We start from the raw sequence: 26,331 nt of genomic DNA on the forward strand, positions 1-26,331 counted from the left end.
TACGAAATGAGCTTTAGATCAATTGATACAATTTAAAATAAATTAAAATGACATGTAAAGTATTCGTATATGTAATATTAAACGATGTAGGTGAAGAAATGTGCGTGTCAATCCTTTATTAATTACTAAATAAGTTGATATTCAATACTAGTTTTAAACATTAAATAACAATCCCAAAACATAACAAATGAATGTCTTATTCACTAAATGAATCATTAATTTTACTTTAGACAAAGTCAACACTCTTTAAAAAAGACTGAAAGGAGTGACAGATTGCTAGACTATCGCCTAAAAGAAGAACCCCTTTTATTAGCCTTTCCCTTTATTGACTTTTTTTAATCTGCATTTAATTTTTTCTCTTATATAATAAAATTTTATCTCAATTCTATCTTAAAGCCAAATAGCTGGATGTGACCTATAGCCAACAGTCTTGAAAATACTATTGCCTCTGTCTACCCCGCAAGGGATTTAGATTTAGTGATAATATGTATGTAACTATGTACGTACATACATACATACATACATATAATCACGTCTTTACCCCTTGCGGGGTAGACAGAGCCAATAGTATTTTCAAGACTGTTGGCTATAGGTCACAGTCACGGTCACAGGAAATGAGATTCAAATAGTGACAGGTTTCTAGCCCATCGCCTAAAAGAAGAATCCCAAGTTAATAAGCCTACCCTTAGTCGCCCTTAACGACATCCATGGGAATGAGATGGAGTGGTCCTATTATTTTTTTATTGGTGCCGGGAACCACACGGCACACTATGTATAACAAACACATATAACCTACAAATAACCCCACTCCATATAATCATGTACGACACCCTCCAATCTTCCTTTCAGACGCTTATCCGTCTTGAATTGCATATCTTTCGCTGGTTGCTTGGAGAAATCAGGTATATCTTCGCCGTCCACTAAAAGTATTGGCAAAAACCAAACAGCCAACAACAAGCCATAGTCAAGTCGTTCTTTGTACAACCTATCAAAAGTTTTCCTTGAAAAATACAAATTTACATCCATGTCGAAATATTTCAAGAATTTCGTGAGGGAGTCGTGGTAGATATTCTTCAAGTCTTCCAGATGGGCTCGTCGGAATTCTCGGTCGGTCGCTCCGAAGATGAAGTAGAAGAAGTCGTTGATTGGACAACCATATTGTATTAATTGATAGTCGATTAAGATAACTTCTTCTATTGTGCCCTCCTGGAACATAGGCAGTCATTAATTAATTTATAGATATCGTGACCGGAGGGCTGGAAATTATCTGGCTCAGAGAATCAGCATTGCCATTCAAATTGCCAGCCTTCTGGGCACATCCCACAGCTAAATGATGGAATTAAGATCAAATAACGACAGTTTGCTAGCTTATCGCGCAAAGAGAGAATCACAATTTTTTAAAAAGTTTTACCTTTCGCCTTTTGCGAAATCCATGAGGAAGATATGGAGTGGTCTTATTTTACATAGTATAATTAATACAGTAGAATAGACAGACAAAAGTACATTTTAAATGTTTTGTGTTATGTCTTCATCTTTGCGTAAAATAATTATGGTCACCACTTAGCTTCGTGGCTAGGGATCTGTGGATTAAACTTGGACGTTGTAGTTTATGCAAACTTAATCATATAATGTTTAATAATATGATTATTAAATTTATATAAATTTTGTAACTTTTCCGATGGTAGAGATATTTTTAAACAGTAGTAAGATACGTATAGCGTTGTCTCTGGGCAAGACAATAACGACATTTCAAGAGTTGGAGTCAAATTACATAGAAATATACGTTACTTAGGCGAGTAGCTTGCATCAGCTCATTGTTAATGGCTACATGTTTCAAAACAATAGGTTATTCACTTAACAATACTTACGTTCATTTTCATCATGACATTATTAGCTCGGAAGTCACCATGGCTCAAACAACTCACTGTATCAGTTTTTAGATGATATTCAGGATATTTTTTTAATACTACTGGTATTATCTTCTCCACTTTATGTTTCATTTCGTCATCTAAACATTGCATAGAAATTTGAATGAAATTTTCAATGAATTTGTTCCACTCATCGTCAAAAGTAAAACAATGTTTTTGGCATTTAATTTTTCTGTCATAATATTCGGGCTGTTCTCTCTGAAGGACAAAAGATAGGGCATGAAATTTTGCCATCTGTTCAACGGACAACCTCGCAAAATCATATGATATCGGTTCCAATCGATTCAGAGTACTGTACCCATTTTTGTTCATATTCTCCAGAATAATAAATTCGCTACTACTTTCTTCATAACTTTTTACAATTTTGAATCTTTCCTTGTGGGGAACTTTTGCGTCAGTTTGTAATTTATCGTAAATCTTGAGTAGTTCGGTATAGGCGTATACTTCCTTTTTATAAGCGTCAGTAATAGAAATGATGGTAATCATTTCATCGGGCACTATATGCTTCACGAAAATATCTAAATTATTAAAGCCACTTTTAGTTGTTCCATAAATATTTATTTCAAACAGTCTAGCTAAGTAATTGCCTCCGTCCGTAGGAATAACTTTAACCGTAATTTTGAAGTTCGTGAACCCTTCCCTTTTGACAATATCTTTAATACATAGTTTAAGGTGTGGAGATATGTCTTCATCCTTCTTAACTTCAAACCCCTTCTCATAATGGAAAGTATAGTCACACTTCTCTTCAAACTGCATATTGAGAACGTCTATATGTTCTATGAGTTTACTTTAAACAGAATCTTGTTTAGTTTTCTGTCCTTATATATCTTCGATTGCTTTATTGACATGAATTAGTGTTCTGTATTATTAACTTACTTCAAGTCATTCAGCTCTGTCTGTGTCATTGTGATAAAGTGACAGGGTTAAGATAAACATATCTTCATATAACAATAGAACACATGTACAAACTGACCAAAAGTGTTATTATGTGTTGTTAAAACGAAGTAAGTATAAAATGAATTTATGGTGATTTTAATCTTAAAAACCATGACAGTGTCATTTACCATACGATTTATAGTGCTTCATTATAGTTTTGCTGGTTTCATGACATTCTTAGATGCAAGATTTTTTTTATTAGCTACTTCCTATTCCTCCATGCTGGTCAAGTTGCGCAAAGATTGAGAAAGGGCATATAAACTTGGAAGTCTTCAAATCTTTATTTAGACGATGCGCTAGTAACCTGTCACCATCTTTGGATTTCAATTTCTTTTTAACTTATAAAAATATTATTAGGTACCATAGGTCCATCTGTCTACCCCGTTAAGGATACAGAGGTGATATTGTATTGTGTTTATCACATTCTCAGTAAACAATCCTCTTCAGACTTCCTCCACATTTATTATTCGCTGTATTTAATTTTGTCTGTTTGCTTTTGCTTTTGTTTTTTTTTACGGGACAAATTACACAGATTGAGTTAGCCTCGAAGTAAGTTCGAGACTTGTGTTACGAGATACTAACTCAACGATACTACATTTTATAATAAATACTTATATAGATAAACATCCAAGGCCCAGGCCAATCAGAGAAAGTTCGTTTCTTATCATGGTTCGTTTCTCATCATGCCATGACCGGGATTTGAATTGAACCCGGGACTTTCGGTGTCACAGACAAGCGCACTACCGCTGCGCCACAGAGGCCGTGAAAATTTTGTACAATTTTGTACTTTAGCATATTTCCCCCTTAATGTTCCTTTGTCCCAGTCTCCAGTATTAGTTGTATTTTTGTATGTTTAGGTAACGGAAAAACCTTATGTGAAAATATTAAGACGGTAAATGTCACGTCCAAATATAAGGCAAACATTGACGAAAATAAAGGGCTAAATCCAGTTCGTGACCGATTAAAAGCAGTTGAGAAAAGGTCAGGGGGCTCTCTTTTAAGGAGATGATACCTAAATAAATACATGTTTATTGCGTTTAGTTAAGTTGTAGTCTCTGACATTTATGTTTTTAATTTTTTTTTCTTTTTTTTTTCTAGTAGCGTCAAACTTTACGAATGCAGACCGCGATATGATTTGAACGTATGCCAGCTTGTGCTTGTGTTTTTATTCGTGCATATTAATTTAACGATATCTATCCCAACTGTGTCGTAAAAGGCGACTAAGGGAAAGACTAAAAAAAACTTGTGATTCTACTTGTTGACGGTGGGCTAGTAATTGTCACTATTTGAATCTCAATTCCGTCATTAAGCTTAAGCTGAACGTGGCCTTTCAGTCTTTTCAAGTTTGTTGGCTCTGTCTACGCCGCAAGGGATAATGACGTGACTATATGTATGTATTTATGTGCTATGTGGTGAACTTTAAATATGATTCCCACTTGGGAATTTTCGGGAGACTGCGGGAATTTGGTAATACTATACGAACAATGAGTATTATGTTTTACTGTACTTTACTATATATTTTAGGTTATTAACGGTTTGACTGTAAACTCTAAATTTTTTAAGTCATCTGTTGAAATTATTAATTTTGATAGCTGTACATAATATAATATATATAAATAATCAAACATACGCAAGCATTTATAACAATAGGTTTTTGTGTAACGTAGAAACTGATAGTGCACTATATTGTGGATTGTTACAGAAAATTCCTTTGACAGCATTGTTTGAGCGCAGATGCAATGTATATAAATACAATTGTTTGTTTTACTATGTGTACGACCATAGATATAGATCAACCTAGATTTTAAATTCAAAATAAGTAAAGTTTTTTTTATTGTACAAATTGATATTTTTATAATTTTTTTTCGTGATCTCTTCTTTATCATCATAATTTAGATCTTATCAAGCTAAACTTCTTTATATATGAAAACTAGCAATAATAATAATGTATGAAAAAACTTTTTCTTCTTTTTATGTCCGTAACCATTCAAAAGTAGAATAATATTATGTCTAGCTGTGCCCGCGAGTCCGTCCGCGTGGAATAGTTATTTTGGGCATCATTGAAGCCCTCAAGGGTAAATAAATTTCCCCGTTTTTTTTCACATGTTTATTATTTCTTCGCTTCCAATAGTTGAAGCGTGATGTTAATATAGCCTAAAGCCTTCTTCCATAAATGGTCTATTCAACACAAAAAAAAATTCAATTCGAACCAGTTGTTCCTGAGATTAACGCGTTCAAACAAACAAACTCTTAAGCTTTATAATATGAGTAAAGATTTGCGTTGTCGTTATAACAAGAGTTTGTGAGCTCTGTCTACCCCGTAAGGGATAAAGACGTGACTACTTAAATGTACGTACATTAGCCAAACGGGTATTTCTTGAAATAAATTATCCTCATTGTGTGAGGCGCAAAATTACACATGATTAATGAAATGTCGTATGTATGTACGTATTATATTTGATGACAGACGTACTTTAGCTAATTCCTGCAGTACACTCTATTTACAATGTATTATATATACTTAACTGTTATTTGAATGAGTTACAATTTATGTTGATGGTTATTTTACGCTATTAAGCGGTATTCCATTTGCTTATATTTTTAATGCAACGTGTTTTTTTATCGTTTTGTTACGTTGGAAAGAAAAGTCGTGGATCAAAGGAAGTGCTTGGATTAAATAAGGGATGTTTTGGTGAAAAGTCGGATCAGGCTTACTTACTTTAAATCAACAAGCTTGTATTAAAAGACTGAGGAATGTGAATGAAGCAAAATGGTTAAAAAACCCTATTAGGGTATCTACCTACTTAAAATATTATATTGTTCTTATAGGATTTTCGATAAACGACAATGCGCGCGAGCGAAATCGCAGGCAAAAGTTAGTATCACAATATAAATTTGTATCTTCGAAAACTTACGTCGAATCACGTAGAACAAACAAAGTCTAGGCTACTTTCCAAGTATTTCTAGAACAAATTTTCGTTGCAACAAAAGGGGTAACCGGGACGTGGGAGCATGCCAAGAGCAATCTCTTAGACTTGCAAAATATTTTTTGAAGGGGGATCTCTTTGAAAAACATGTTTGCGTAAACTTTGATTGATGTTATTGCCTGATTCGAGAAGTATTTTGGGGCAGATTTTTTATTTTTACTAAACTTTGTATACTTAGACGATATGTTCAGATATGGTTGCATTGTGGATGTGTAGGCGATGGGCTAGCCACGTCTCTATTTGAATCTCAATTCCATTATAGTGGACTCTGTCCACCCTGCAAGGGAAATAGACGTGATAATATGTATGTATGTAAGTTACGATAGAATCTTACGGTGAGGGAAAACATCGTGAGGAAACCTGCACATTCAGGCAACTGGATGTGTAACCATGATAATCCAATACGGGTTAGGTTCTCATGCAAAGGTTGCGGCGGTCAGATGGGAGTCACTTCTTGTTACAACTTGACACCCAATCCAGAATCCATGGTCAAAGGCATACCCCGGGCTCCCCTCTAGGGTGGTGAGGATGCAATCAGGCCTAAAGCCAGGAGGAAGTTTGAAGAAGGATGATACGATAGAGAATAAGATGGAAGATACAATACAATTCGATGTTCATGACTCCCTTCACGCAAGCCCAGAGTATCACCTACAAAATATCAAGCATCTCTAAATGACAGGCGTTTAATTGAATTTAGGCGTTCGCTTGGGAGAGGTAGCTCCCGCGGGATAGGTTTTCTTATTACGCCCGTGTAATTCGGATTAGGCCGTGATTTATTATAATTATTTTTACGCGAAATTAAATTGGTCGTACTTTTTTTTTATCTATTCAATACACGAAGGGAAATTGATTATTTTTTTGCGTTTCATTGCGTTTGGATTGTCTTTAAAAATAGGTATATTCCTTCTTGAGAATGTTGATACATTTTCAAAAGTGGATTCCTGTCAGCCGAACAATGGAATAGATCCAGAATTTATTTTTTAAGATGGGATGTGATTTCTATGTCTTTTAATCACCGATTTAAAAAGTAATAATTCATTTAGATAAATATGAAGCTATGAATGCAATTTTACGAAAGGAGTAGTAACACATTTCTTTTTTTTCAGGTCTTCGGTCATCACAATGAACACACAAATACGAATCATTACTACAAAAGGCAGCAGATACAACTGACCATGGCTCTGAACCCGCAACTGATGTTCTATATGAAACCAATAAGAAAATGGCAACCCCATTTGAAACAAAAGAAAAACAGCCTGAAATCCAAAAGGCGATCTCTCAGTATAATTACAGTGATCATACTAGCTTCACTGCCTTATAGTTCAACTTTGAGTTTACCGAATGGTGATCCCGCCCCTGGCAGATCTCCAGGACCACCTGATGATAATAAAGAAGTAATAATTGATGATGGAATTGATAAATTAACTAACAAAACGCCAGACGAAGTTTACGATGAGACTACTACTCTAGATGAGGTTGAAGTGACAACAGTGAGTGACGTTAGTGTAGAAACTGGTGATGCTTGTGCCTTTGCGAGGATCCCAAGTGACAGTGAAGAGGTGGTGACGGTTAGTGCTGTGGATAGTGATGTGAATTTGACGGTGGTCCACCCGGCGTTTGAGACTGATGAGCTGGTCAGAGGAGTCGTTTATGATGGTGAGTTTAAGATTGGTTTATGTTTTGTTTCAGTTGCAAGTCACCCCGACGTTTGAGGAATTTCTATTGTAAACTTGAGTAAATTTTCAATTCAATATAAGGGTCTTAGCTTGCGAATGCAAACTTTAATATTGCCTTTTCACCCATGTCTTGAAATATCCGGGAACAAAGAGGTAGGGAAGTCTAGGGTTTAGTAATTCCTCAACATTCTTTATCAAGTGTGTAATATGACTTACCTACTCCTAAATAAAAATAAAGACGAAGATGCCGTACTTTTTCGGGGTCATTTTGGTCTTGATGAGAAGAAATCTTTGTTTTGCTTGCATTTGTTCCATATATATACATGAAATCACGTCTCCCCAGAGGGGCAGGCAGAGGCTACATCTTTCCACTTTCCACCATCTCTGCATACTTCTTTCGCTTCATCCACTATGGTTGTTTCTACTCTCTTGTCAGAAGTGCATGGTCCTGATATTTTCTATGCAATCAATGTTGAAGATTTTGAAATTAACATCAAACCATAATACCCTAGGTGTAAAGAAAACACACAGATGTTTGTGGAACAACAACTTTCCGAGGAAGTTCTGTTTGTTTTTGATTAAGCGAGCGATTATTCTGGAGGATTACCTCAAAATTTAAATAATCCACGCAGACTATGATTGTCGTGTAAGGTAACGGGTGGGATTAAATGGGCGTTGAAGCATTTGTAAATGCCATTTTAATAGTTTCATATTTATTTAATGTGACTTAAACTTCATATATTTACCTTGCATGAAGAGTGTGGATGAAGCGAAAGAAGTATGCAGAGATCCCAGCAAGTGGAAAGATGAAGCCTCTGCTTATCCTTTAGGAAAACAGGCGTGGTTTTATGTAGGAATGAACTTTTAAAGATTTTGCCTGATACTTCATATGCGCAAAGAATTGTTTTCTCCAATTCAGTGGTAATGTTATTAAATTTTTCTTCCTCCTGGCTTTAGTCCCGATTTCATCCTCACCGCTCTGGAGAGGAGCCCGGGGTATGCCTTGACCATGGATCCTGGATTGGGTGAGTGAGGTTTCTACACAAAGCTACTTCCATCTGACCTCCGCAACCTTTGCAGGGGAACTTAACATGTATTGAATTATATCGTTGCACATCCAGTTGCCTGAACGTGCAAGGTTTACTAACGATATTTTCTCTTACTGTAAGAGCATCGGTTAGTATTCAAACTATTGTACATAACTTCGGAATATTCCCATATTAATTATAATTTGGTAAAAAAGTTACGTAGTAAGTACTATTTATAAGGTACTCAGAAGCCCATCCTAACTCCAAGGGCCAATGCTTCACCGAAGCTTTGTATAAGAGCTTTTGTCACGAGTGTCAATTGCCTACACTTAAAAAACTCTACTTAATGGTTACTTTGAGATAAATCTGACGTTGATAATTCATAGATTCATAGAAGAATAAGCTTAATTAGTGCGTACATACATATAATCACGTCTATATATCTCTTGCAGGGTAGACAGAGCGAACAGTCATTAAAAGACTGGTAGGTCACGTTCGCCTGTTTGGCTTAATGATATAATTGAGATTCAAATAGTGACAGGTTGCTAGCCCATCGCCTAAAAGAAGAATACCAAGTTTATAAGCCCTTAGTCGCCTTTTACTACGTCCATCGAACGAGATGGAGATGTTCTATTCTTTTATTTATCGGTGCCGGGAACCACACGGCTGTGATTAAATGTTCAGTTTGAAAATATTCCGTCAAGCGAACTCTGATTAGGTTGTTAGTTCGTTTAAGTATCGAAGCGACCAACCCGATACATACTTACATACTGAAAATCGATTGTAACACATCACAAATTAATGTTGAACTAGCATTGGCGCTTTGTAAAATGTTGCGTTTTTTAACATGCATACATACATATGATCACGTCTTTATCCCTTACGGGGTAGACAGAGCCAACAGTCTTGAAAAGACTGATAGGCCACGTTCAGCTGTTTGGCTTAATGATAGAATTGAGATTCAAATAGTGACGGGTTGCTAGCCCATCGCCTAAAAGAAGAATCCCAAGTTTATAAGCCTATCCCTTAGTCGCCTTTTACGACATCCATGGGAACGATATGGAGTGGTCCTATTCTTTTTTGTATTGGTGCCGGGAACCACACGGCACTGCTTTTTAACATGCCGTGTAATTTTTTTTATATAATACATACATATGGTCACGTCTATATCCCTTGCGGGGTAGACAGAGCCAATAGTCTTGAAAAGACTGTATGGCCACGTTCAGCTATTTTTTTATAATATACATAAATTCACGCCTGGGGGCGTCGGTGGTCGAATCGGTAAGAAGCTTGCTTAAAATGCGTGCTGCGCAGAAACACAGGTTCGAATCCCACCCCGGACCGGACCGGTACCAATGACTATTTTAGAAAGTTATGTTCATTATTTTGAAAACTAACCTATGATCTTACGGTCAGGTATAACATCGTGAGGAAACCTGCACATTCAAGCAACTGAATGTGCTACCATGATCGATCCAATACGGGTTGGGTTTGCAAAGGTGTCGCTTCGTCTGAAAAACCTGATTCATCCAATCCAGGATTCATGGTCAAAGGCATACCCCGGGCTCCTCTCCAGGGTGGTGAGGATGCATATTTACATACATATGGTCACGTCTATATCCCTTACGGGGTAGACAGAGCTAACGGTCTTGAAAAGACTGACAGGCCACGCTCAGCTTTTTGGCTCGATGATAGAATTGACATTCAAATAGTGACAAGTTGCTAGCCCATCGCCTTTGAAGAAGAATCCCAAGTTTATAAGCCTATCACTTAGTCGCCTTTTACGACATCCATGGGAACGAGATGGAGTGGTCCTATTCTTTTTTGCGACCGAAACTAAAGTCAGGTGGAAGAAGAAGCACTGCTTCTGTAACTTTTATATTTTGTGATCACATCCATGGTCAAACAATGGAATCAATTTACTGGTTTCATTGTGCCCATCTGCTTGCTCTTTGTTGTTCGATGAGTCATCACGCCTACCGAATAATGGAGAAAATTTCGAATAAATTATGAGGAAAATTTGAATGTTGTCTAAAATACAATTTACTAAGTATAGTAAGACGATAAAATGCCTTAGTTATGGAGCCATATGTTACTTGGATACAAAGATACATATAGTCACGTTTATATAGACGTGACTATATGTATGTGTCACGTCTATATAGACGTGACTATATGTATGTGTCACGTCTATATAGACGTGACTATATGTATGTTTGTATCCAAGTAACTGTAAGCCAAACAGCTGAACGTGGCCTTTCAGTCTTTTCAAGACTACTTCACAAGGGATATTCCTTTGCGAAGTAGAGCCTACAGTCTTAAAAAGACTGAAAGGCCACGTTCAGCTGTTTGGCTGAATAATATAATTGAGATTCAAATAGTGATAGGTTGCTGGCCCATCGCCCAAAAGAAGAAACTAAATTTTATAAACCTATCCCTTAGTCAACTTTTAAGACATCCATGAGAAAGTGATAATTCCCGGCACCAATATTAAAAAATTGGACCACTCCAATTTTATTTATTGGTGCCGGGAACCACACGGCACATTTACTTGGATACTATACTATATAGTATTTACCATCAACTTGACTTTCGCCTTGACTTATTTAGTCATCATACTTAGATTAGTCACCGTAATCTAGATCTTAGAAAAACCTATAAAAAAATTTTGTAGTGTTCTTTTTTGCCACGACAAAGAATTTTCTCCTTAACAGCAAAGTACAGACAGACGTCTCCCGTTCTCGATTAGTTCGGTGTTGCAGTTTTAATGTCATTCTAAATTAGACCTATTTGCGTCTGACTAGACCTCGTAATTGACTAAGGAGTAACAGACGAACACGTTTACTTTAAATACTTTTTAAATAACGGCTTGTATGATTATATTAATGTGGTAACGATCGGTGTAACCCGGTTGAAACGTCAGGGAAAAACGGACAAATAAAGCTCTCTGTCAGACAAAATGGTTGACTGGTAGATAATGCTTCTAGCATTAAGTCCGCCAATTGTGCTATACATTTTAGTTATAGGGTGCTAGCTCGCCCAAAATAAGAATCCCAATTAAGACATCCATGGGAAAGAGAAGGAGTGTTCCTATTCTTTTTTGTATTGGTGCCGGGAACCCCACGGTCCTACATTATTATCACGTCTTTATCTCTTATTATTTGGCTTAATCTCAATTCTATCATTAAGCCAAATAACTGAACGTGGCTATTCAGTCTTTTCAAGACTGTTGGCTTGCTCTTTGGGTTGTCACCGGGTAGACAGAGCTAACAATAAGTGTCACTAAGACTGATAGCCCACGTTCCGCTGTATGGCTAAATGTTGGAATTGAGAATTGAGAGAATTGTCAATTGTCCCGTTTTTGATGTTTTTTTATTTTTTGTTACAATCGGCGAAATAATAGTAGAACGTGGCAAATGTAACATATTTGTTAAATAAATGATCAATAATACAAATTTATACAGAAAAATCTAATCCCAACTAATATTATAAATACAAAAGTAAGTTTATTTGTTTGACGGGCCGGACGACCACTTCACGGGCTACCTCGTATATTTGCGAAAAACCTTTAATCCTTTTTTAGTGGCGCTAAATTCTTCGCTTTTTATAGTTGGCATTTGATTCGTTGTTTTTTGTAGGTAGTCCTAATTTCGTCGTTGGTAGATGGCGCTGGATTCACTCGGGCGAGGCCACGGGAAGAAGCTGGTAAGTGTACGAATCTACGCGTACTTACGTGTTACATATTTGTTAAATAAATGATGGCCAATACAAGTTTATAAAGAAAATGTCTGAGATAATGATCCTGAAATAATGACGGCCATTAAAACATCTCCAACTCTGAGACAAATGACCGCTATTCACTTTGTATTTTCTTTTAACAAATAAATATCACTGATGGAGTCATTAGTTATTCTCCATTTCGCGTTGAAATTCAATATTTTGTTATTTGTCATTGTGAAAACAAAGATGATTCACATTTTTTGGATCCTCTTAATAAAAACACGATTTCTTATCAATATGTAGTATGTATGTCCGCGTGGAATCAATCCCGCGGGAACTCCAGGATAAAAAGTAGCCTATAGGTATGTTATTCTGGGTCTTCAGCTACCTACATACCAAATTTCATCGTAATCGGTTCAGTAGTTTTTGCGTGAAAGAGTAACAAACATCCATACTGACATCCTGACATACTCACAAACTTTCGTATTTATAATATTAGTAGGATAGTAGGATTCATATAATTAGAAGTAAAACTAATAATTCCGAAATTTAAGGTTGAAACTTTATTAACCTTATGTCATTAACCGTTTAGTATTTTAGCTCCAAAAAAGAAAAGATAAATACCTACACATAATCACGTCTGTATCCTTTGGGGGTAGACACAGCCAACAGTCTAGAAAAGACTGATAGGCCACATTCAACTGTTTGATTAAACGAAAAAATTGAGATTCAAATAGTGACAGGTTGCTTGCCCATCGCCTAAAGGAAAAATCCCAAGTTTATAAGCCTATTCCTTAATCGCTATTTACAACATCCATGGGAAAGAGATGGTGAGGTCCTTTTTTCTTTTGATGCCACCGGAAACCACACGGCAAAAATATATAACTAAACTATAAGCTTAATTAAATTTCGCATAAAAGGATAATCCTAAATTAATATAGCCTATTTTTATCTTCAATTATTATTATTATTGTGTCATATATAGGTACATACGACACAACAATACGTCGCACGTAGCTTTATATGAAAACGGATGCAGTTTCAGTGTTAGGGTTTAGGAATCCTAATTATCTCATAACCAGCCCTTGTGGGCAAAGCGTGCCATACCAGCCATGTTTGTCATACCCGCCTGTACTTCTGTGGTATTGTCATATAGCGCGATATGTAGATGAACAAACATACTTGCATTCATAAAAAATAATGGTTAATCAGTTGCCTCTCCATGTCCTTTTATTTTTATTCGTTTTTAAACATACATACATACATACATAAAATAATACATAAAGCGCCTCTTTCCCGGAGGGGTAGGCAGAGACTACATCTTTCCACTTGCCACGATCTCTGCATACTTCCTTCGCTTCATCCACATTCATGACAAATATATATATATATATATATATATATATATATATATATATATATATATATATATATATATATATATATATATATATATATATATATATATATATACCATGAGTTATTTGAACTATAAGTGGCGAGAGGCTGTTGTTTCTGAGATACAAGCATCTGCTTAGTTCAGACACCAGTCTCTCAGATTCTTAACTATGTAATGTACTTACTACTTAAGATTTAAATAAAATATTTGATTTGATTTTGACTTGACTAGATATTGAACACGGGACTCTAAAATCACAGGCGAAAACGTTGCAACTGTGTGAATCGGCAAACAAATACAAAACGAAAAAAAAAATTACATTTTTCTCTATCTGCAAAGCAAACATTCGATAAATCTATTCTCAATGGGAACCTATTTTACCATAAATTGCTTGCTTTATTAAAAGTTACCCAGAGACCGAAGAGTACTGTTCTCGACTTCTAATGACATCAATGAGGGCTTTCGAATGAAAGCGGAAAATATTCTTTGATTCGGTTTATTAGCGGCTATTGAGCGGATTTATTTAAGCCGGAGTTGAAGAAAAAATAAAAATACTTACCTATCTACAGAATTGTGGGGCGCTATTTTTGAACTGTACGACTATAGTAGAATTGAAATAGGCGGAAGTGAACATATTATATATATAATCACGTATTTATCCCTTACGGGGGGGTTACAGAGCCAACAATCCTGAATAGTACGGATAAAATATATCTACCTCATTGTACCGACTCTATAATTTGACTATAAATTGTGTGTGACTTGTAATGCTTTAGATTTGTTTTATGTTTGTAACGATTTTGTTAAACTATATTAAGGTACACATGAGATGGGAAGTGAAAGAAGTAAAAAAGAAGAACTGGAAAAAAACTAATATAGTGTTCTGATCCCAAGTAAAGACAGAAGTAAAAAAGAAGAAAGAAGTGGAAAAAAACTAACATACTGTGCCGAACTCACGTAAAAAGTGGGAAAAGGTTACGCCAAATAAATAAATAAATATATACGGGACAAATTACACTGATTGAGTTAGCTTCGATGTAAGTTCGAAACTTGTGTTACGAGATACTAACTCAACGATACTATATTTTATAATAAATACTTATTTAGATAAACATCCAAGACCCAGGCCAATCAGAACAAGTTCTTTTCTCATCATGCCCTGACCGGGATTCGAACCAAGGACCTCCGGTGTAACAGACAAGCGTACTACCGCTGAACCACAGAGGCCGTCAAAAGAATATAGAGAAATAAAGAAGATGTATACACACTCCAGTAAATAAATCTTTTCATTCTTTTATTTTTTTAGATAAAAATGTAATACTTCCCCGCCTTTGATTGATGATTTCCAGTGGATTCACAACAAAGCGAATTAATTTAAACACTGATAAATTATGCATGAATTTATTAAAATCAAAACGTTAAGCAGATTACAATTGGTAATTTGCTAGAATATGGTAATTTAACACGCAAGGGAACTTGGCGGTAACGGAGCGAAGTGACTTACTTATTTTCAACTTGGGTCTCCTGTGACGTATAAATTTGAAAGTACAGACACTTGCAAAACACCATGTACACTTTTTTTTAGCATCAGTGCCTAATGTTGTAACAGGTTGCAAAAAGTTGTGACAGGTTGCTAGCCCATCGTCTAAAAGTAGAACCCCAAGTTTATAAGCCTTAGTCGCCTTTTACGACATCCATGGGAAAAAGAAGTAGTGGTCCAATCCTGTTTTTTATTGGTGCCGGGAACCACACGACACTAAGCCTTATACCTTGAAAGTAAAAAGTGATTTACCTTTGCCATTACCAGATTAGGTATATATGAGATTGTAAATTAAGATACCATGAGTTATTTGAACTATAAGTGGCGAGAGGCTGTTGTTTCTGAGATACAAGCATCTGCTTAGTTCAGACACCAGTCTCTCAGATTCTTAACTATGTAATGTACTTACTACTTAAGATTTAAATAAAATATTTGATTTGATTTTGACTTGACTAGATATTGAACACGGGACTCTAAAATCACAGGCGAAAACGTTGCAACTGTGTGAATCGGCAAACAAATACAAAACGCAAAAAAAAATTACATTTTTCTCTATCTGCAAAGCAAACATTCGATAAATCTATTCTCAATGGGAACCTATTTTACCATAAATTGCTTGCTTTATTAAAAGTTACCCAGAGACCGAAGAGTACTGTTCTCGACTTCTAATGACATCAATGAGGGCTTTCGAATGAAAGCGGAAAATATTCTTTGATTCGGTTTATTAGCGGCTATTCAGCGGATTTATTTAAGCCGGAGTTGAAGAAAAAATAAAAATACTTACCTATCTACAGAATTGTGGGGCGCTATTTTTGAACTGTACGACTATAGTAGAATTGAAATAGGCGGAAGTGAACATACGAGTTGTTGTCGTTCGACACGAAATTGAAACAGCAACTTGTCATTAAGCCAAGCAGCTGAACGTGGCCTATCAGTCTTTTGAAGACTGTTGGCTCTGTCTACCCCGCACGGGATATAGACGTGATCAAATGTATGTACTAGAAGAGTCGCCTTTTTAGTTTTAAGGGACAGCCGTATAAACTTGAGATTCTTCTTTTAGGCGATGGGCTAGCAACCTGTCACTATTTGATATTCAATCTATTATTAAGCCTTACAGAACGTGGTATATTGGTCTTTTTGAGACTGTTGGCTCTGTCTACCCCACAAGGGATATAGACGTGATTATATGTATGTTAGAAGAGTCTGAATGGAAACGGTGGAGTGGGAAGGGCTAAACGAACGTACCTTAATCAAATCAGGCACGTCATGGTTTAGTGGTCAAGTCAAATAAAGAGTACCTGAAGAGCTTGCATAAAAAGAGTAATGAATCTGCATGAAACGAAATAAGTATGCGTTTCGTGATATAATATTAGATTTGATAGGTACAATAAATTCGTTTTGGATTAATTCATCAAAATAGGTCCCTTAGTTGAACAAGTTAACAAGTTATTCCGCTCCGTGTAGAGAACGTACCTGCTCTCCGAATAATATTTATTGGATTTTTCCTATATAAATTCCTTTTTATTCATTAATATGCTATTCATTGCGGGTTATTGTGTGTGCTTGTTACGCGGTTACAATAGAAAAAAGGCTTTGGTGAATAAAGATTATTTATAAAGAAAATTCTATTGAAAATATTTGATTAGGCACATAATAAGAAAAGATTATGATTTATTGGGAAATTGGGAAACTCAATAAAATTATAATATACATTTTGATGTATACTGAGGGATAGATCTATAAACTTGGGATTATTCTTATAGGCGACGAGCAAGCAACCTGTCACTATATGAATGATCTCAATTTTATCATTAAGCTAAACAGCTGAACGTGGCCTATTAGTCTTCTCGAGACTGTTAGCTCTGTCTACCTCGCAAAGGATTTAGACGTGACTATATGTATGTACATAAACTGAATTATTTTGAAAATTTTCATTTTGCCTCCTCGACTTTTCGAATTTTTTGGGTATGCCCAAAAAATTAAAAGAAATCAGGATTTTAAGTAACAAGTAACACTTTTTAAATGTAGGTATGTATCCTGTATGTACGTCACTCATACGTTATTGCCGTCATTTCCCGAATTTGTAACAGGACTTTGATCAATCACTAATACGTAACATTTTCAATCCAAAAAATGGTTCAAAAGATGACCAAACGAAACCTTGCGTCCATGAATTTGTTTAATCCCCATTCATGCCTACAAAAACTTCTCTTAATTCAAATGGTGAGGAAACTTTGTTCACAAATTTTGTGAGTATGTCAGGATATCAGTATGGATGTTTGTTACTTTTTCACCCAAAACTACTGAACCGATTACGATGAAATTTGGTAAGTAGGTAACTGAAGACCCAGAATAACATATAGGCTACTTTTTATCCCGGAGTTCCCGCGAGATTGATAGGGTTTCCATGCGGACGAAGTCGCGGGCGGCCTCTAGTATAGAAATAAATGTTTTTCTTGTAGGTATGATATGTATCTGCCTGATATTGGGGTACATCGATGCTTACCATTAACATAATTATTGTTTGTTTGTTTGAAAACTCTTTATTGCACATAAAAATAAATATAACAAACAAAACAGTTATTGGATTTAGAAGAATATGTACAATGGCGGACATATCCCTTACCTTACTATTTATTTTTATCAGTGTTTACTTGAGACCATTAAAAAGAACAAGAGACGGCCACCTAAGTAATTCATCTATATTTTCATACAAACCTTTTTTAATCGATTAAAATCAAAATCAGAAATCTTCTGGCGTTTCTATATTTTTTACATAGGCCAAGTTATCGGCGGCCTTGTTCCATAATTCACCCTGATGCCCGAGTGTAGGAAAAATTATGTGTAAGTGTGAAACTTTGGAATTGGGCTCTGTCGTGACAAACAGTAGCTCGCGTGCGAGAAAAATGTTCGGGAATCGTGATTGCTGGTTACTTCGTTTTTGCCGGCACCAATGTAGGTAGGTACCTATGTATTTTTAAAGTATTATAATAGACTAAGCAGGTGCAATTTGTGTCCTTTACCATTTTTTTAACCCACTTAAAAATAGGAGGTTCTCAATCTCGGCGGATTATTTTTGTTTTATGTAGGTAGGTATGTTTCAAGGGACATTGGAAATTTGGTTTGAGTTCAAGATGTTGAAATTACATTATTTGAGCTCATAATAAAAATACATTTTGGGCAACGAGATTACCAGCTTTTATAAATATCTCTAAGTGAGTCAACAAAAACAACTAAAACCTGTTAGAAAGCCTTATTGCGATTAAAATTACCTATTATATTTTCGTCGAATTCCGAAGGTGCTCGAGAAATAATCAGGAACGAGAAATTTAATTAATTAACGTGAACTTTTGATCTCTTAATGGCTGGGTTTAATATTACATGAATTGAAATTATTAGCCCTAATTATTTCTTAATTAATAAATCGAGAAGAGGTCGGAAATAGTTCTTAGATAACCTGGCGTAGGTATCTAGGATATTTTTTGTTAAATATTTTAATCAGTAAATACAAAAATAAATAATTGTAAAAGCATATTTGGGAATCTTACATGGAGTCACTTAGTACGTACGCAAATATAAATAGCTAAAACATTAACCGTGTGGTTCCCGGTACTTTAGAATAGGATCAGTCCATATTTTTCCTACTCCCACGGATGTGAGGCGATTAAGGGAAAGGCTAATAAACTTTGGATTCATCTTGTAGGCCATGGGCTAGCACCTATTTAAATTTAAATTCTATCGTTAAGTTGGGCATTGCCTTTCAGTATTTTTAAGACTGTTCGCTCTTTCTAAGGGATATAGACGTGATGATATGTATGTATGTGCATGTTTGACCATGTTTCTCATGGGAAAGGCTAATTGACTTGAGATTACTATCTCAATCATAATTCCATCATTAATTCATACAGCTGGCGTGGTCTTTAAGTTTTTTCAAGTCTGTGGCTCTGCATACTCCGCAAAGTATAATAAACGTAACATGAAACCTGTAGGTTAAGCAAAATTAAAAGTGGATGAAAATAAGTACAAATATCTCTTCAAATTATAGCTTATCTTTCATTGTGGTAACAGATTTCAGTACATAGGTTTTAAGGTGACCTGCTTTGTGCAGTCACAAAAGGGAAGAGCGGCTAAAATGGTCGCATTCAAAGGTCTTTACAAAATGGACGGCCTTTGGCCTTTGACGGGCACTGGCTCCCAAACTTTATTGCTTTGCTTCTTTTTTTTCACTTAAATAAGTTTTTTTTGTCATCGGCTTTTGCAAGTGAAAGAGTTGGTGAAATATATAACCTTTGTGTGAAAGCCTGTCTGTTTGTACCGCCTTTGGACCTACTTGACTAGTTTTAATCAAACTTGAGCAACTAACAGGGTTCATTTGATTTGAACACCTGTCAATTCGAAGACGCAGAGTAACTTTATACTTTGTTTTGAAGTGCTAGCATGATTTGATTATAAAACAAATTTGATTATAAGCTTTTAGTATAAATATATATAAATGTCATTATACTATTTATAAATACTACAGGTATTAAACGCGCTCGAAACTTACCATCTTGAACGTTATGTTACAATGATATGTGGTCACCGAAAACTAAGTTCGCGTTATACATGTTGCGTTTATAAATAGTTTATTGCAACGAAAAAGTTTAAAATCAATTAAACTTCATTAATACCTTGTATCTTATTTTGAAAAATGAATCTTTTTCTATAAAAGATGACACTGTCTGAATGATTGACTGATATAAACGCGGATCTTGAAATATGGATGTAGGTTCCATATGAGGCAACGAGTATAAATTAATAACAAATTCGCGAGAACAGAAATTAACGGTGTTTTCATTTTACGCCTTCGAAATAGTGGGCGTAATCAAGTATGTAATTACATCATGTTGCGGTTAAATTTGAAACTGACAACAGTTTGAACGACTCTGGTTTCAGCTCGGTAGTATAAAATAGGTGATAAATAGAAGGTGTTGCAAACCGCAATGTCCTGAGCGAACTACAACCTTCAGACGATGTTTAGGATAGATTTGGCTCTGAAAAGATTAGTTTCTATTTGTGTTGTTGACTGATTGCTACATAAAATGCATTTTATTTTATTTTATTTTTATTATAAAGTTAAATCACGGTTGGAGTCAAAAATATTTACGGTTTAAATGAAAACTACTTAAAAACAGTATAAATAATAATAAATAAATATATAAGGGACAAATAACACAGATTGATTAGCCTCTAAGTAAGTTCGAGACATGTGTTACGAGATACTTCTCAACGATACTATATCACTATCACTACAAAGTATAAAACAAAGTCGCCCATTTTGTCTGTAGTCCCTTCGTATGCATAAAACTTTAAAACTACGCAACGGATTTTGATGCGGTTTTCACTAATAGAAAGAGTATTTTCTCCGACAGGTTTTAATATATAATTGAAATACATTGAAACTATATTAGCTGAGTTATAGCGATTTATGTCCAAGAAGTCAGAAAAAAAATCTAATTGAAGATTGCATTTGTGCGTGCGCCGCTTATACCGTTGGATTGTATCCAAGAACAATGTATAGCAAAAACATTGGTCTTTATTAGTTCTACAAAAAAGTCCGCGATGACATATATCCAGCTTTTTTATTTAAGTCACAAAAACTACTTTTCTGTATTAAAAAAACATTTAATTCATTGGGTGATGTTTAACTGGTGATATAACCAATAATACATATATCCTTATCAAAATAAGTAAGTTCATCATCACGAGCATTTAATTTAGATTATTTTTGCAGTTTACAGTGTGTTATTTAGACATATAGTTTAGGAGATATCACGATATTAGTATTGCGGCACGGTACGGGCCGGCCGCGGCGGCGGGGGCAGCGTCCCTATAAAAACGGTACATAAAAAATAAATAATATTAAAAAGTAGGTACTACGACTTTGATCTATACATATAAGACAAAAAAATCTGTACATTACTTAAATATTTTTTCCAAAAACTGATAGGGGGGGGCGATCAAAGAAGAGTCACAGAAACCAAAAAACATTTTAATATTTTAAACGCGGTTAAGGGAAAGAGAAGTTATTGTGAATTGAAAATTAGTATCCAATATGTGTTGGTGCGTTGACTGTATTTGTCGAAGTAGCGGGATATACGCAAACGAAGTTGCGCGGGTCAGCTAGTTTTATAATAAATACTTATATAGAAAAACATCCAAGACCCAGGCCAATCAGAAAAAGTTCTTTTCTCGTCATGCCCTGGCCGGGATTCGAACCCTCCATATTTCCATCAGGTACTTTTTATTAAAAGTAAGGACAGTATATATATTTTTTATAAAAGATTTTAGTGCCTTTGACCTCAATCTGCATGGTGGTAAGCAAGATGATTCCCTAAATAATGACGCTGTCAAACTACGGTAATACGTTTAACGCACAATTTCAAATACCTACAACCTAGAATATAAAAGAGGTGAATCGAGAAAGTAGGGTTCGAATTCTACTTCACGATACAAGATTAGTAGGTGGGTACTTCTCAACTTTATTACTTCTGGATTGTGACACACAACCCCTGGATTCTCCCCAGGGTAAACACGACCTTGCCACGGGAGTGATAAATTTACTTATGTCCCAACTAAAATTATAAATGCGTGTTGGAATTTCTAAAATTATAATGGCAACACTGCTATGTACTATTTCATCTATTGTCTATGATGGTTCTCTATTGCTCAGTTAACGTTCATCCGCTCCCGCGTCTTTCAAATTTTTTTTTTATATGCTTTGTACAGTGTAGTTACTATTGTTGCAGATAAAAAAAATATTGTTCAGATTATTGTGGTTTCCAACTATCCATTATTACTACAGTCCGCTAAATACAACCAATACGAAAGCAAGTTTTTTTGTTTGTTAGTTACCTTTTCACGCGTTATCCACTGAAACAATTTACTTAAAATTTCACGTAGATATAAATAGATAAATAGATAAAACTTCATATTGCACCATAAGAGTAAAACATACAAAACAGCACAAAACAGATAGTGATGGTACAAAGGCGGACTTATCGCTAATGCAAAGTCTTCCAGTCAACCCTTGCGTTATATATAATTAAGAGTCTGGAGAAGCATAAAATCACTTTCATCACTATAATTCTTCTTTTGTAGGTTGCACTAAATTCGCGCGGGTGAAGCTGCGGGCAAAACGTAGTTTCTTCATATCTCGTGATAAACTATTATTATTATTATATATATAAGAAAAAAATACCATATTTGCTTCAGCCATTATGCTACCGTAAGAATTTTTAAAACTGAAATTTTAAGGGTGGACAACCCTTACCACTAAGGGGTATGAAAAATAGACGTTGGCCGATTCTCAGCCTTACTCAATATGCTCAAAAAAATTCATGAGAATCGGTCGACCCGTTTTCGACGAGTACGGGAACGTACATTGTGACACGAGAATGTTATATATAAGACGAGAATTTTATATACAAGATAAGTGTAGATCACGTACAAAATGACAGCATGTCACGACGCTGACATATGGTTCCCAATCTGTTGTGACAGACGCTAATCAAGTGATTGCAGAAGTTGCCAACTCCCGGCTTCAACATTAATTTTGTAAATTGAACGTAAGACGCCGGGAGATATAAGTTATGCCTTCATTACGTTCCTTGTTGATCACTGTCACTTAGAACTGTGTTAATTTGGTTCTTGTTACTGTGATACAAAAGTTCATAATTTATGGAAATTATATTGTAAGGGTGGGTACTGTTTTTAAAACTCGATTTTTTTCATGGCCCTTTATTTCACCTTGTGCTTTTAGAGAGTCCGTCATTGAACGGGTTAGGTTCCCGAAAAAAGTGTATGAATGTACCAGGTTCACATCAAAAGTGAGTTATTGCTAAGCTGAAAGCTACTTCTGTACTTAATTTACTTAATTATTTAAGTATGAAAATGTCTTAGCAAAGTATATAACTATATACTTGTGTTAGCAAAGTTAAATTGTTACAAAAATACGAAATCTTGATTAAATTCCGTAAAAATAAGGAACATTCGTTGCTTTTAATTAATATCGTCGCCGAAAAACTCTGATTCGCTTACAAAGGGGTTTTTAAATTCTGTTAAAAAAGTCACCCTGCACCATGATTTTACCCATAGATATTATCTAATTAATTTACCATTATCCTTAATTTGGAGTCCCATTTATGCTTTCGGAAGCTCTTGATAACGCCCTACAGATGATTATACCTAAATGATATAATAACAGTTAATGCTGTTGGAATCCAAACGCGCTGAAAAGAGACAAAGATATCTGTCAGGTGTAAGTTAGAAAGGGACTGTTAATAATGACGAAAAGGTCTTAATGTAAGCACCAATTTTATTTGCACTCACAAAGCCGTACACGAGTTGAGAACCATTGGCTTTATTGGGAAATATTAACATTTTGTTGATCTCCATTGGCAATGGTTATGGTATTTTTTTTTTATTGGAAATCTCAATTTGCTGTACCTATGGTAAGCAAGATAAGTCCTAAAGCGGTAGCTCAAATAAAATGACTACGTACTAATAAGAAGCAAATTCGCTTTGAATTTGGGTAAGTTGATGAGTTGTTGAATGTACAAATAGCTTTGTACGCTCTCTCTATAATGGATGTTTAGCAAACTTTGTGGAATGAGTTCAGAACATGATTCTGAAGTATCAGAAGCAGCTTTTCTGAAGTCGAGATAACAAAGTTTGATATAACGACAAGCATTAACATATTTAATTAATAAATTTTAATATAATGGTTCGTATTAAAAGTTCATTGTTTCTGTGCAGAATTGTTTTGTTTTAACTTATGTAACTTAATATTTGTTTTTTTTTATTTTACTTTGTAAGTTCAAGTACTGTTTCATGTGGCAGCGTACTTAATTTTTGTTATATGTAGTCATGTCTAAATCTCTTGCGGGGTAGATAGAGCCGACAGTCTCGAAAAGATTGAAAGGCTACGTTCAGCTGTATGCCAGTGTATGTATATATGTATGGGTTTTCGATCAAACATTGGTTTTATAGCCTTAACCGTACTTAACGCTTACAACATTTAGGTACCTACAGACTGTCAATTTTTGATGATCATCGGAAATCAAAAAGTGATTGGATGATTTTCATAAAACTTATCCAAATTCCAAGTAATAACTCTATATAAATAAATAATGTTAACGCGAACGTTAAGTACTACTTCTTCAAAGTCACACTGAAGGTAGGATTTTCGACGGCCTCTGTGGCGCAGTGGTAGGTAGGGCGCTCGTCTTGTGACACCTGAGGTCCCAGGTTCGAATCCCGGCCAGGGCAATGGGAAACGAACTTTCTCTGATTGGCCAGGGTCTTGGATGTTTATCTATATAAGTATTTATAATGAAATATAGTATCGTTGAGTTAGTATCTCGCAACACAAGTCTCGAACTTACTTCGAGGCTAACTCAATTACATTTAAGGCGATATCCTAGCAACCATTTAATATTTGAATCCCAATCCTAACCAGCTGAATGTGGCCATTCAGTCTTTTACACACTGTTGTCTCTGTCTACTCCGTATTTGATAAAGAAGTGATCTTTGTAACATACGTAGCAATACACCGCAACGTCTCGGCGGCACGTTTTATGAGATAACATTACATAAGCAGGACTTATACAAGCAATCAATACAGTTTGGATGAGAGCCAATTCGCCTGAAGAAAAAATACTCCTTTGAGCCTAGTATTGACTAGTGGTCGCCCGCTGGTTAGCCTTGTAACCCTGAAAAAGATTGTTACTTACGCCGCTTTTTGGCGGCCTCTGTGGCGCAGCGGTAGTACGCTTGTCTGTGACACCGGAGGTCCCGGGTTCGAATCCCGGCCAGGGCATGATGAGAAATGAACTTTTTCTGATTGGCCTGGGTCATATTATTAGTATTTATTATAAAATATTGTATCGTTGTGTTAGTATCTAGTAACACAGGTCTCGAACTCACTTCGAGGCTAACTCAATCTGTGTAATCTGTCCCGTATAGGTATGTTTATTAATTTTTTATGGTTTTATTTTTGTAAAAAGGTAAAAATAATTTTTCAAATCAAAATAAACTAGAAGGAATCGCTTATTGACGTCAACATAACTGATTAAATCTATTACATAAATCCAAAGCCTAAGTGTAGAAGAAGCGACGGAATAAACTACACTGCAGCATTTTCACAGGACGTCAATTTGCAAATATATTCCGTGGACGATTACATTGATTCAAATCAAATAAATATTTTAAAATCTTCTATTTTTACCTTTAAACTGTTCAATATCAAGTCAATAAAATCCTTCCAGCCTGGGTAAAGCCAATTGATTCGAGAAATAGGCAAAGATTCTCCTGAATAAATTCGCTTGAAGGCAACTGAGGGTCCTTGCGGTCTTGCTTACCATAATCGACTTTCTCTGTCAGCGATATCAATACGGGAAATGGGATTATGCCGCAGAGATTTCTTTACATATGGGATAGTGCCGTGTGGTTCCCGGCACTAATAAAACTATAATAATAGGACCACTCCATCAGGTTTCCATGGATGTCGTTAAAGGTGACTAAGGAGTAGGCTTATAAACTTGGGATTCCTCTTTTTCAATCTCAATTCTATCATGAAGCTAAACAGCTGAACGTGGCTCTGTCTACCCGCAAGGGATATAGATGTGATTATATGTAGATTTCTTTAGAAGAAAATAGTACCTAAATGGAAACTATTACGTATATTGCAATTATAATAAAATGTTGAATTAATTACTTCTGTTAAACTTGAAATTACGTAAGAAGTTCCTATATTCCATCTTTTCCATGTAGTTAACAGTAGTAAAAAATATATAATACTGGTGTATTATAAAAAATATAATACAAATAAAATAATTTTTTGTAGAATTTTTCAGATCCTTATTAAAATGTTCTTGCTATTACTTAGTCAGTATAATTTATTAATCTCACTAAAGTTTTCAACCACAACTCCAAGTACCTTTTATATTTAATACTACTAGGTGTCCCGGCAAACGTTGTTTTGCCATGTAAATAAATATTTGTTAAGTAATTTCTAGTTAAAAAAATGTGTTAAGGGTGAACAACCTTTATCACAAAGAGGTTAGTGATAAAGCTTG

At 35.3% G+C, this 26,331-nt stretch overlaps 2 protein-coding genes across 2 annotated transcripts in view; one reads left to right on the forward strand and one right to left on the reverse strand.

The window, feature by feature from the left end:
* Window positions 1-792: 792 nt before the first annotated feature.
* LOC106133389 (uncharacterized) lies at window positions 793-2,684 on the reverse strand. The gene is made up of 2 exons (XM_013333097.2): window positions 1,926-2,684; window positions 793-1,206 (listed from the first exon to the last, which is right to left on the reverse strand). Exons 1-2 carry the CDS (start codon window positions 2,682-2,684, stop codon window positions 793-795), a joined length of 1,173 nt encoding a protein of 390 aa, XP_013188551.2.
* Window positions 2,685-7,026: 4,342 nt separating this feature from the next.
* Window positions 7,027-26,331, forward strand: part of LOC106133387 (uncharacterized) — a 139,753-nt gene continuing 120,448 nt past the window's right edge. The window contains exons 1-2 of the mRNA XM_060946635.1: window positions 7,027-7,245; window positions 7,309-7,507. Of these exons, the coding sequence (XP_060802618.1) occupies window positions 7,027-7,245; window positions 7,309-7,507 (418 nt within the window). The remainder of the gene's footprint in view (window positions 7,246-7,308; window positions 7,508-26,331) is intronic.

The sequence above is a fragment of the Amyelois transitella genome, chromosome 11, assembly GCF_032362555.1.
Source record: "Amyelois transitella isolate CPQ chromosome 11, ilAmyTran1.1, whole genome shotgun sequence".
Lineage (NCBI taxonomy): Eukaryota > Metazoa > Arthropoda > Insecta > Lepidoptera > Pyralidae > Amyelois > Amyelois transitella.